General features: G+C 44.1%; 1 protein-coding gene across 1 annotated transcript in view; it reads left to right on the top strand.

Annotated features, from left to right (window-relative positions):
* Nucleotides 1-12,413, top strand: part of PTPRT (protein tyrosine phosphatase receptor type T) — a 708,336-nt gene that overhangs the window by 581,247 nt on the left and 114,676 nt on the right. The window contains exon 16 of the mRNA XM_030212174.1: nt 3,061-3,138. Within this exon, the coding sequence (XP_030068034.1) occupies nt 3,061-3,138 (78 nt within the window). The remainder of the gene's footprint in view (nt 1-3,060; nt 3,139-12,413) is intronic.

Raw genomic sequence — 12,413 nt, 5'->3', positions numbered from 1 at the left:
ACGCCCATCTCAGAAACGACCAAATCCAAGCCCTTTGGCCGTGGGAGGAGCCAGCATTCGGAGTGCACTGGCCCCCCTCACATGCCAGGACACCAACCGGGCACCCTAGGGGGCACTGCAGTGGACTTCAGAAAAAGCTCCCAGGTGCATAGCTCCCTTACCTTGTGTGCTGAGCCCCCCCCCCCCCCCAAACCCACTCCCCACAACTGTACACCACTACCATAGCCCTTAGGATTGAAGGGGGGCACCTAGATGTGGGTACAGTGGGTTTGTGGTGGGTTTTGGAGGGCTCACATTTACCACCACAAGTGTAACAAGTGGGGGGATGGGCCTGGGTCCGCTTGGCTGAAGTGCACTGCACCCACTAAAACTGCTCCAGGGACCTGCATACTGCTGTGATGGAGCTGGGTATGACATTTGAGGCTGGCTTAGAGGCTGGAAAAAATATTTTTAAAGTTTTTTTTTCTAGTGAGGGAGGAGGTTAGTGACCATTTGGGGAGTAGGGGGGGAGGCATCCCCGATTTCCTCCGGTGGTCACCTGGTCATTTATGGCACATTTTTGTGGCTTCGTTATTTAAAAAAAAGGACCAAGTAAAGTCGACTAAGGATGCCCTTCTTTTTTTCCATTATCGGCCGAGGATGCCCATCTGTTAAGCACGCCTCAGTCCCGCCTTCGCTACACTTCCGACACGCCCCGGGAACTTTGATCATCCCCGCGACGGAAAGCAGTTGAGGGTTTCCAAAATCGACTTTTGACTATGCCGATTTGGGTGACCCTGGGAGAAGGACGACCATCTCCCAATTTGTGTCGAAAGATGGGCGCCCTTCTCTTTCGAAAATGAGCCTCTAGTGTACCTAAATCTACACGCTGAGATTTACACCAGGTTTTCATTGGCATAAATGGATGCGCACAGATATCAGCGCTGAAATCTAGGTTCCGCTTATAGAATATGCTTAGACGGCACTGATTTCAGAGCCAATTCTTAGGCACCATATGTAGAATCTCCTCCCAAATGACTTGCTATCACAAGAGCTCGACCCAAGTATGAAGCCTGCTCAATATCACATCATTATAGGGTCACCTTTGTGTCATATGTTGTGTATTAGAAGGTCTTTGTAGAGCAACTCAAGTCTGATAATGTTACATGTGATTCTTTTTTAAAGTTGCAGATTCTATTAAGAAAGAAGCGAACATAATTGACTTTTACACGTATTAGATTTAAATGTTCCCTAGAAAGTCTTGTCAAGAAGGGATCACAGCTCTCAGATTTATAGCCCCCTTATTTAATCCTTTATTTTCAAATAGAATAAGCATGGTTGTCTATTGCCATTAACTCTGAAGTGGAAGAGCCAATTTACAGTATTCTGAACCATGAATAATATGGCATTATTCCGTATATCACATCCAAACAAGGTCCTTCTTGAGTATTCTAATCAGGAAGGGGTTAAAAACATAGGCATTCTCATTTTTCACTCCTCGCTATTGTGCAGTAAAGCATGAGATTTTTAAATTAATAATTATGATGCAAATGTAACTGCTAGCAGAGGATAGCGGTGACATAATTGACTGATTAAAATACTTGATGTCAAAATTGTTTTGTCACAGTCGTGAGAGAAACAAAAAAAACCTTCAACTTGAAACCTCTGTTTGATGTTTCCAAGACACTTCATTTAGCACTTTAATTGGACATTTTCAAATATTCCTTGATACGTCGAGTCTCTCAGTTTTCAGTCTCAAATTTGGCTGAATAAAACTCTTCCTTTTGTATCTCAAAATGCTACACAATAATCATAATAAAACATTTAAGTGATGCATTTTACCCAAAATAAGAATGTGCATGTTTTAAACCTCTCATCCATTCACATATGTAGCTTCATTTGAAACTGGACCTGGACATGGTTCTATAAATTGTATGCAAATTTCTGCACAGGCAATTATGCGCTATCCTGAAATATGTGTGCAACTAAATTGGCTAAAGAGCCAATTAGCACCAGTAATTAGGTGCGGACGATCAATTATTGGATTTAATTGGCAACAATTTGGATTTTTGTACATATCTTCCTAAGTAACTTATATAGAGATCCGCATGCAAATCTTATAGCGCGCAACTCAAATTGGGGCGTGGCCTTGGGAAGTGCATGGGCGGATCACGGGCATTCACTAAAGATGCATGCAGTATTACTGAATACCGGGAATTCGCACCTAAATTATACGCCTGGATTTACACCAGGTTTCAGACGGTCTAAATCCTCACACCCAAAGTTTGGCATGGAAATTGGATCTAATTGCTATTTTATAAACGGTGCTCCATGTGGATTTTTTTGGAGCACTAGTTACTGAGGGGGCTTTTTATTAAGGCCCGCAGAAAAATGGCCTGCGCTGGTGTAGGTGCGTGTTTTAGAAATGTGCAGGTCCATTTTTTTTTGGCGCGCCTGGAAAAAAAGGCCTTTTTTTTGTGGCCGAAAATGGGTGTGTGGCAAAATTAAAATCAGTGCTTGTCCATTTTCGGCCTGAGACCTTACAGCCACCCACTGAGTTAGCGGTAAGGTCTCACGCGCTAACCCAGCACTAATCATCAGTGTGCACAAACCTGGGTAAGCGCCATGCTGTAGAAAATAGAAAACATTTTCTACCGCGTGATTTGGACATGCGTCAAAAATGGATTTATCCCAAGGGGCACACGGTGTTTCCAATTTGACACGCATTAGATGCTTGTAGGCGCCCTATGCACCTTAGTAAAAGGGCCCCTGAATCTAGTCCTGACTCTGCAGGTTGAAAGTGTTAATTTTATTGGTTATCTGGATGAAATAAAGTATGCAGAAATGAAGCAACATAGCTATAATCAAAGAGTCAGTGGCAGACTTGGGGAAAGAACATAGGAGTCATAAGCCAGACTTCCAGGTTCATTCTCCAGTGCTAGAGCATCCCTTGTGCTCGTGTGTGCATGTTTCTCTGCAATTGCATGTGTGCATGTTTCTCTATTCTTGTCTCACTTGTTGTGCCTGTCTTGTATATATTTTACATGTCTAAACCCTGTTCCTTATATCTTTCCTACCTAGCATCATCTTCTCCTTGTTCATTTTCTGTCCAAAGCAAAACCCTGCAGAGCAAATCTCTGTTGAATTCATACTACTCAGGTATTCCTGTCTACTTCTTTTCCTATGTACATTTCTGGGCTGGTTGGGTCTTGTGATCACTGACCTGTTGGATTTCTCCCCACTTTGTTCTTTTCATCGATCTGCCTTCCTGCGGTGGAATTTCTTCTCAAAGTGTCTTCTGATACCGCTCCTTCAACTACTGTAATAGGTAAGAAAGTACATTTGCATGAATCCGACCTCTTTTCCGGAAGCACCGTATTACTGTTCCAAGTTTCAAATTTGTTAGATATTTTGTTACCCCGCCCATCGAGCAAACATCTGTGCGGTTTACAAAGTCTAAAATAAAGATAACGAGGAAGTAAAGGTTAACACAGAAGGGGAGAATTAGGGAAAGGGGGAAAGGGAAATGGGACTTGATATACCACCTTTCTGAGGTTTTTGCAACTACATTCAAAGCGGTTTACATATATTCAGGTACTTATTTTGTACCAGGGGCAATGGAGGGTTAAGTGACTTGACCAGAGTCACAAGGAGCTGCAGTGGGAATCAAACCCATTTCCCCAGGATCCATGTCCACTGCACTAACCACTAGGCCACTCCTCCACTAGCAACATTCCATGTAGAATCTCAAATAGTAGCAACCACTAGGCTACTCTTCCACTCCTTGGGATTCCGGAATCTTGCTATTCTTTGGGGTTCTACATGGAATGTTGCTACTCTTTGAGATTGTGCATGGAATCTTGTTAATGGCACTTGATATACCGCCTTTCTGAGGGTTTTTTTGCAACTACATTCAAAGTGGTTTACATATATTCAGGTACTTATTTTGTACCAGGGGCAATGGAGGGTTAAGTGACTTGCCCAGAGTCACAAGGAGCTGCAGTGGGAATTGAACCCAGTTCCCCACAATCAGAGTCCACTGCACTAACCACTAGGCTACTCCTCCACTAGCAACATTCCATGTAGAAGCCTGCCCTTGCAAATCAGCAATGCGGCCGCGCAGGCTTCTGTTTCTGTGAGTCTGACGTCCTGCACGTCAGACTCACAGAAACAGAAGCCTGCGCAGCCGCGTTGCTGATCTGCAAGGGTAGGCTTCTACATGGAATGTTGCTAGTGGAGTAGCAACATTCCATGTAGAATCTCAAATAATAGCAACAGAATCTCAATAGTAGCAACATTCCATTTAGAATCGAATCTGAAATAGGGAAAGGGAAATGGGACTTGATATATACCCCGCCTTTCTCTGGTTTTGGAACTACATTCAAAGTGGTTCACATAGTATATACAGGCACCCGGGGCAATGGAGGGATAAGTGACTTGCCCAGGGTCGCAAGGAGCTGCAGTGGCAATCGAACTCAGTTCCCCAGGATCAAAGTCCGCTGCACTAACCACTAGGCTACTCCTCCACTTGCAACAGTCCACGTCGAATCTCAAATAGTAACAACCACTAGGCTACTCGTCCACTCCTTGGGATTCCGGAATCTTGCTATTCTTTGGGGTTCTACATGGAATGTTGCTACTTTTTGAGATTGTGCATGGAATCTTGTTAATGGCACTTGATATACCGCCTTTCTGAGGGGGTTTTTTGCAACTACATTCAAAGCGGTTTACATCTATTCGGGTACTTATTTTGTACCAGGGGCAATGGAGGGTTAAGTGACTTGCCCAGAGTCCACTGCACTAACCACTAGGCTACTCCACACTATTACTAGGGAAATTAGAGAGGTTGATAAAGAATTACAATCATTGATAGGAAAGAGAAGAGAAGGGTAGAGGAGAGAACCACATCCCACAGGCTCAGACCAGAAATAACTCCTTCAAAGCACAAAAGTCATGAATCATTTATTTTATTTTAGTCCAGTTGATATTCCCGTTTTCATTTAATAGTACAAGATGCATTCTACTAAAAATAGATAAGAATATAGAAGTCATTATTCAAAACAATTTGTGACGCTAACTTCAGAGTTAACTGCAGAAAAGGGAAAAGCTAGCTGAAGCATGACTTTTAGTGGACATCAGTATTGGTAAGAGAGAGGAATCGGCAGCTTCCAGGGATATAGCTTAAAGCTAGCCGTGATCTTTGAGAAGGACCACATAAATAGCCATCCTAAGTTATATAGATAACATTTATGTTTAGACCACATACACAGCAGCCCTGTTTAAATGGGCATTGCAGATAAAAATCGGCAAAATAATAAAAAGATAGTGTGGCAATCATACTGCTAAATACAAACCACAATAGATCTACTCAGTCTTGTAGAATAAATTTAAAATCCTGAGCAGGAATAATGTAAACCTTGTCCAGAGAACCAAGGTTATGAGCAAAGATATGCAGACACTTGCTTAGATGTGTATATTCTGTACCCCTGATATATCAACCAATGGCAATATCCCTCCACAACCAATGCAAGTTAACAGTTCAACAATCAAATGGACAGGATAGATACACTCATTCAAAAAAAAAAAAAGCAGAGTAAAAAGACCTCAGATTTCACATACACCTTATACCAAGTCCAATCACATAAGGCTGAACAATGAGGTCTCACTGCGACAATTCAATCATTGGCCAAAAATCTCCACAGCAGTGGCGTTCCTAGGGGGGGGCGGACACCCGGAGCAGCACCCCGCCTCCCGGGTGCAGCGCCCCCCCCCCCCGATGCAGCGAGGACCCCCCCCTGGCGAAAGACAACCCCCCCCCCGTGAAAGAGCCGCCCCCCCGGGTGCATGCCACTGGAGGGGGGTGCCGCAGCGCGCGCCTGCTGCGAGTTTACTAACTTTGCTCGTTCGCTGCAGCTCCCTCTGCCCCGGAACAGGAAGTAACCTGTTCTGGGGCAGAGGGTGCTGCAGCGAACGAGAGAAGTTAGTGAACTCACGCAGCCGGCGCGCGCCGCGGCACCCCCCAGCGGCATGCACCCGGGGCGGACCACCCCCACCGCCCCCCCCCCCCTTGGTACGCCACTGCTCCACAGATCATCTTTCATCTTAATGTCCATAAAGTCTCTTGTTTAGTGCAAATTAATTTTAGTGGAATAATCAAAAATTCAATACTTCAACTGCAAAAGCCGATTGAAGGGACATTTATCTTTCATGCAGGAATCTATCCTGCCAACTTGATTGTTGAAGAGTTAACATCTTTTATACTCCTGATTTTAGAAAGCCAGAATATGTATGTCCAAAACATGAATATGTTCACATGGCAAGGTGGTATGGGCTGGTTGTGTTTTGGGAGGTACTAGGGCAGGGTGAAAGGATCCATATGCAGTCCCAATTTCAGAAGGGGAAATGCAGGCTTATGGCCATCGACTTGAACATTGAGGTTGACACCTGCCCCTTTAAACATCCAGTGTTTTTGTCCCACCTAAAGCAATATTGGCAAAGGATACTGCTCTGACAGTGTTGGGAACCATAGAGGTGCATGTTACTAAAACAGCTGACGTACACATGTATGTGTTGGCTCTTACAAATTTATGTTGATGTGTTGACCTTGTTTATAATTTAGACATTGATTCTTGTAAATTGGATGCTTCCACCGCATTTGCATATGTGTCTATTCCTGCATGTATTTTACAACAAAGTGTACGTTGGTAGGATCCTGTTCTAAAATACCAGCCAATCTGATGTATCTAGACTTAGATGTCTCGATTACAGTTTGTTTAAGATGTGCTTCAAAATGCCTTACATGATGGCTTGGCTGAATAACCAGGTTTGGATGATATTTATGAATGGCCATATATAAATGTTGAAAAAAAGTAGTGACACCAGAAGTAAGTAACTTAGGAGCTTTGTTTTTTACTAAAGCTTAGTGTGCACTAAATGCTAAGAACCCCATGTGGCGAAATGGTGAATTTTCCAGCAAATGAATACAATATAAGAGTATTTCATGAAGTGTGTTTCTCTAGTTTGGCCAGCAAGTGGTACTTGTTTTATGTTTAAAGCTGTTACAGAGAAATGACTGCTCCTTCTTTAGTTTAACACTGAGAGGAAGTAACCTGCAATAATGTGGCCAGCTACTTTTTAAAAATGTTGTTCTGGGCTCTGATTGGCCCAGGAGCTCAAATTCAACCAGGATGTTCTGGCTTTTTCCCCCAGTCTCAGTTTGGAAGTAGAGAAATACTTCTTTACTGAGACCCTGTGAGCAGTTATATTCTGTAACCTGTGAGCAGCTATATTTCCTGTACTTCCCAGGCACTATCCAGGTAATGATAAAATGTTTAGTCTTATAATTGATCCTTATTCACTTATCTGTTATTTGCCTGTTATTTTCCATCTCTTTTTATAGTTCGCTGTTCAATATTTTTTTAAGACAGTAAACCTTTTTTTTTTAGTTTATTGACTCTGCTTGTCTGGACTGACTAAGAATCCTGTTGGTTTGTGTGTTGGGTCTGTAATTACTTTCTAGGAACTGTGGGACCACTGGGAAGTTTGGCCCAGTAACCTAGAATTTACCGGGGATAACTTGAGAGCGGGAGACTCACCCAGAGGCTGTTGGGACCCAGTCAGTGGGAGGAGGGTGCTAGTGTAGAGCACATGCCCAAGTGCAGGCGGACCCATGCTGTGATAGGGATAGACCCAGGTGAGTGGCTAGGCATTTCGTGACACTCCATATTATATCTATGGGCTGCTTAGCAATTAGCACATGGTAAGCTTTAGTAAAAGGGCCCCTTAGAGAGGGAGCATTTGTTACTTATAAGACAGTTGCTGCCTGTCAGACAAAGGATTAAAACTATGTGAAATGCCCTATAGGCTGATATTTTGTAAGTGCTGCAATAGGATTTTGTTGTCAACAGTATCACATATAGCAGTAAAAATAACGAAATCATCACCATGGTCTGCGTGTAAGTAGATATTGTTGGCCCCGATCTGTAAGATGGATTCAGATTCCTAATTTTGTCCTAAAACCATACTGATGGGTAACATAGAGGGGCATAATTGAACGAAAACGTCTATCTCCATGGGCGTTTATCTCCGAGAACGGGTCCGTGAAGGGGCGGACCGAACCGTATTTTCGAAAAAAATAGACGTCCATGTTTTATTCGACAATTTGTGAGCTGGGCGTTTTTGTTTTTCAGTGATAATGGAAAATGAAAGCGCCCAGCTGAAAAACGAATAAATCCAAGGCATTTGTTCGTGGGAGGGGCCAGGATTCATAGTGCACTGGTCCCCCTCACATGCCAGGACACCAACCGGGCACCCTAGGGGGCACTTTTACAAAAACAAAAAAAAAGGTAAAAGACTCCCAGGTGCATAGCACCCTTCCCTTGTGTGTTGAGCCCCCCAAATCCCCCTCAAAACCCACTGCCCACAAGTCTACACCATTACTATAGCCCTAAGGGGTGAAGGGGGGCACCTACATGTGGGTACAGTGGGTTTGGGGGGGTTGGACGACTAAGCATTAAGCAGCACAATTGTAACAGGTAGGGGGGGATGGGCCTGGGTCCACCTGCCTGAAGTCCACTGCACCCCCTAACAACTGCTCCAGGGACCTGCATACTGCTGCCAGGGAGGTGGGTATCACATTTGAGGGTGAAAATAAAAAGTTGTGAAACATCATTTTTTGTGGTAGGAGGGGGTTAGTGACCACTGGGGGAGTCAGGGGAGGTCATCCCTGATTCCCTCTGGGGGTAATCTGGTCATTTAGGGCACTTTTTGGGGCCTTATTCATGGAAAAAACAGGGTCCAGGAAAAGTGCCCTAAATTCTAGCTACAAACGCATACTTTTTTTCCATTATCGGCGAAAGGCGTCCATCTCTCCTCGGCCGATAACCACGCCTCAGTTCCACCTTCGCCACGCCTCCGACACACCCCCGACACACCTTCCGCGATGGAGTGCAGTTGAAAACGTCCAAAATCGGCTTTCCATTATACCGATTTATTCGTTTTTGTGAGATAAACGTCTATCTCTCGATTTGGGTTGAAATCTAGGCGTTTTTCTCTTTCAATTATAAGGTGGATAGTAACATAGTAGATGACGGCAGAAAAAGACCTGCACGGTCCATCCAGTCTGCCCAACAAGATAAATTCATATGTGCTACTTTTTATTTGTATCTGTCCTCTTCAGGGCACAGACCGTATAAGTCTGGCCAGCCCTATCCCCGCCTCCCTACCACCGGCTCTGGGGGATCTATTTTTATCCAGAATGTCAGTTAGCTGGGAATTTCCTATTCTCAACCAGTATAGATTAAAAAAAATTAGAAGAGAGGAAATTTGTTGATATTGATCATTTACCTTGCCATTATCATGATGGGTTTTTCTACTGTCTCCCTAAAGGAGGTTGGTAAGCAGCCTTGGTTAGAGATGGCATTAATTATATGACTAAGCCAGAATGCCAGTTCATGTATTATTATGTATGGTGGTTCAGGCTAGTAGATTTTGTTTAGTTCCCTGTGTCGATATAGGTTTTTTCATCTTGCTTCATTCAGATTTTTATAAATTTTTCAGGTTTTTTTCATTTTGAATGTATAATATTTTGTTCCACTGACCCACTATTCTATACCTACTTGTGCAAATTTTTGGAACACTCCTGATACGCCCATGCTTCTCCCATGGACACACCCCCTTTTGAGATGTGTGCTTATGGGAGTGAGGCACACTGCCTTGTAGAGCAATGCGCAGCCAGATGCATGCGTGAATATTAATGAGTGTCAATTAACATCGATAATTGGTTCTTCGCACCCAATTATCGATATCATTAAGCACATCTGGGTGAAAATGTATATTTTAGTTGATTTAACCAGGGTCCTGATTATTCACTCATTCTGAGTTATGAACTTCAGTCGTTTGTGGACTTCAGCATCTATTCCTTGATTGATCACTTATATGAGAGTCCATCGCCTGTTTTGTGTACCTGTTCTGGTTTTGCATGAATGGTTTTGGATTGTTAATGTTCATTTCTCTTTGTTTATAGTTCACTAGCCGTTGAGCCCGTAAAAACGGGCTGGTATAGAGGTTTTTCCTCCCCCCGCGGTCACCACCGCTCCCCTCCCCCCCGCGAAGTCGCCACCGCTCCCCCCCCCCCCTCGAAGTCGTCGCCGCCGCCACCCCTCCACCTGGTCCGGGCCCTCTCTTCACTTCTGAACTTACAGATCCATTCGCCGAACGCAGCAACGCACATCAGCTGAGCTGCCCCTTCCTTCTCTTCCTGTGTGTGTCCCGCCCTCGCTGACGTTACGTCACAGGAGGGCGGGGCCACAGGCAAAGAAGGAAGGGGCAGCTCAGCTGATGTGCGTTGCTGCGTTTGGCGAATGGATCTGTAAGTTCAGAAGGGAAGAGAGGGCCCGGGCCGGGTGGAGGGGTGGCGGCGGCGACTCCGAGTGGGGGGGGGGAGCGGTAGCAACCTCGGCGGCGCAGTTTCCCTCTCTGTCCCGCCCCCCCCCCCCCCCCCCCCCGTCATCACGTATTGACGCGGGGGCGGGACAGAGAGGGAAGTCTCTACTGCGCATTTGTGAGTGAGTACGGTCACTTGCCGTTTATATGTTTGATGCTTGCGGCACTGCATGAACCCTAATGGCATGTAATTTCAGAATTCAGAAAGCACCTGCCAACATTCAGGCACAAGACCTTGGTACTAAAGAGTTACTTTTTCCTCTGAAGAGCATATGTTTTATGTTTTCGACCCAGAGTAAGCTAAATCTCTAAACAGATCAGCTAGTCTTTCTAAAGCAGAATTGCATAGTGCCTGTGGCCCTCAAAATAGCAGTTTGCCATTTGTATACTTAAATGTATTTTTTTTTTTCACTTTTATTCAAAGATTTAATCTGTCTCAGCCACGGTGATGCTTGCAGCTCATCTTACTAGCGTTTTTTGGGGGGATACGAATTTGTTTCAAAGAACATGGGAAATGTCAAAGATAATTTCCATGTCTTTTTTCATGTTGTTTTTAGCCCAAATGTCGAAGGGGGGAGGGGTAGAAAAACCAAAATATTTTAGTTTTCCTGTGACATATACAGTGTACACTCTTCAGAAACACTCTGCACTCTCTGCAAAAATTACTGCTGTTAAGATATTTAAGCATTATATTTAGTCCTTCATTGGAATTAAATATTCTTCTGTGCTTACGTTTCTCTCTCTCTCTCTCTCTCTCTCTCTCTCTCTCTCTCTCGCACACATATATGTATTTCTTCAAGATACCCTTACCTCACATTGACAATCCCCTTTCTTTCCGAGCACTCTACCAAAACCCTCATCCACACCCTTGTCACCTCTCGTTTAGACTACTGCAATCTGCTTCTTGCTGGCCTCCCACTTAGTCACCTCTCCCCCCTCCAGTCGGTTCAAAACTCTGCTGCCCGTCTCATCTTCCGCCAGGGTCGTTTTACTCATACTACCCCTCTCCTCAAGACCCTTCACTGGCTCCCTATCCGTTTTCGCATCCTGTTCAAACTTCTTCTACTAACCTATAAATGTACTCACTCTGCTGCTCCCCAGTATCTCTCCACACTCGTCCTTCCCTAAACCCCTTCCCGTGCACTCCGCTCCATGGATAAATCCTTCTTATCTGTTCCCTTCTCCACTACTTCCAACTCCAGACTTCGCGCCTTCTGTCTCGCTGCACCCTACGCCTGGAATAAACTTCCTGAGCCCCTACGTCTTGCCCCATCCTTGGCCACCTTTAAATCTAGACTGAAAGCCCACCTCTTTAACATTGCTTTTCACTCGTAACCACTTGTAATCACTCGCCTCCACCTACCCTCCTCTCTTCCTTCCCGTTCACATTAATTGATTTGATTTGCTTACTTTATTTATTTTTTGTCTATTAGATTGTAAGCTCTTTGAGCAGGGACTGTCTTTCGTCTATGTTTGTGCAGCGCTGCGTATGCCTTGTAGCGCTACAGAAACGCTAAATAGTAGTAGTAGTAGTAGTAGTTGAGGGCCACAGCTTCCTTCAGAATTCATACGAGTGTGCTAAGGTTAGCTAGCGTCTTCGTTCTACAGTGTCCAGGATCAATATCGGGTATAGTTTAATATTAGGACAAGCATGAACAGGGTTTCTTCAAAAGTGAGGGTCCTAGACTTCAGAAAAACTAATTTTGCCAAAATGGCTGAATATCTTTTTGTCAAGAAAATTAATAAAAGCAGGAGGAAAAGGAGATCGCTCCGGTTCTCGAAAGAAGTAGCTGATAAAGAATGAAAAAGAAGTTACCCTCCTAAACTGCAAGAGATCACAGGAAAGAGGAAGAAAAGCAACAAAATCAGGAAAAGCTAAGAGAAATTGGCAAAGTAAATTGCAAAGAAATGATGCGAAGAGAAGAAAAAATAGCCAGTACAGTAAAATAAGGGGGCAAAACCTTTTTAAAGATATTTATTTATTTATTTAT

The sequence above is a fragment of the Microcaecilia unicolor genome, chromosome 8, assembly GCF_901765095.1.
Source record: "Microcaecilia unicolor chromosome 8, aMicUni1.1, whole genome shotgun sequence".
Lineage (NCBI taxonomy): Eukaryota > Metazoa > Chordata > Amphibia > Gymnophiona > Siphonopidae > Microcaecilia > Microcaecilia unicolor.
Note: the sequence above shows the minus strand (reverse complement) of the source record. Positions and strands in the feature narration are given on the sequence as shown.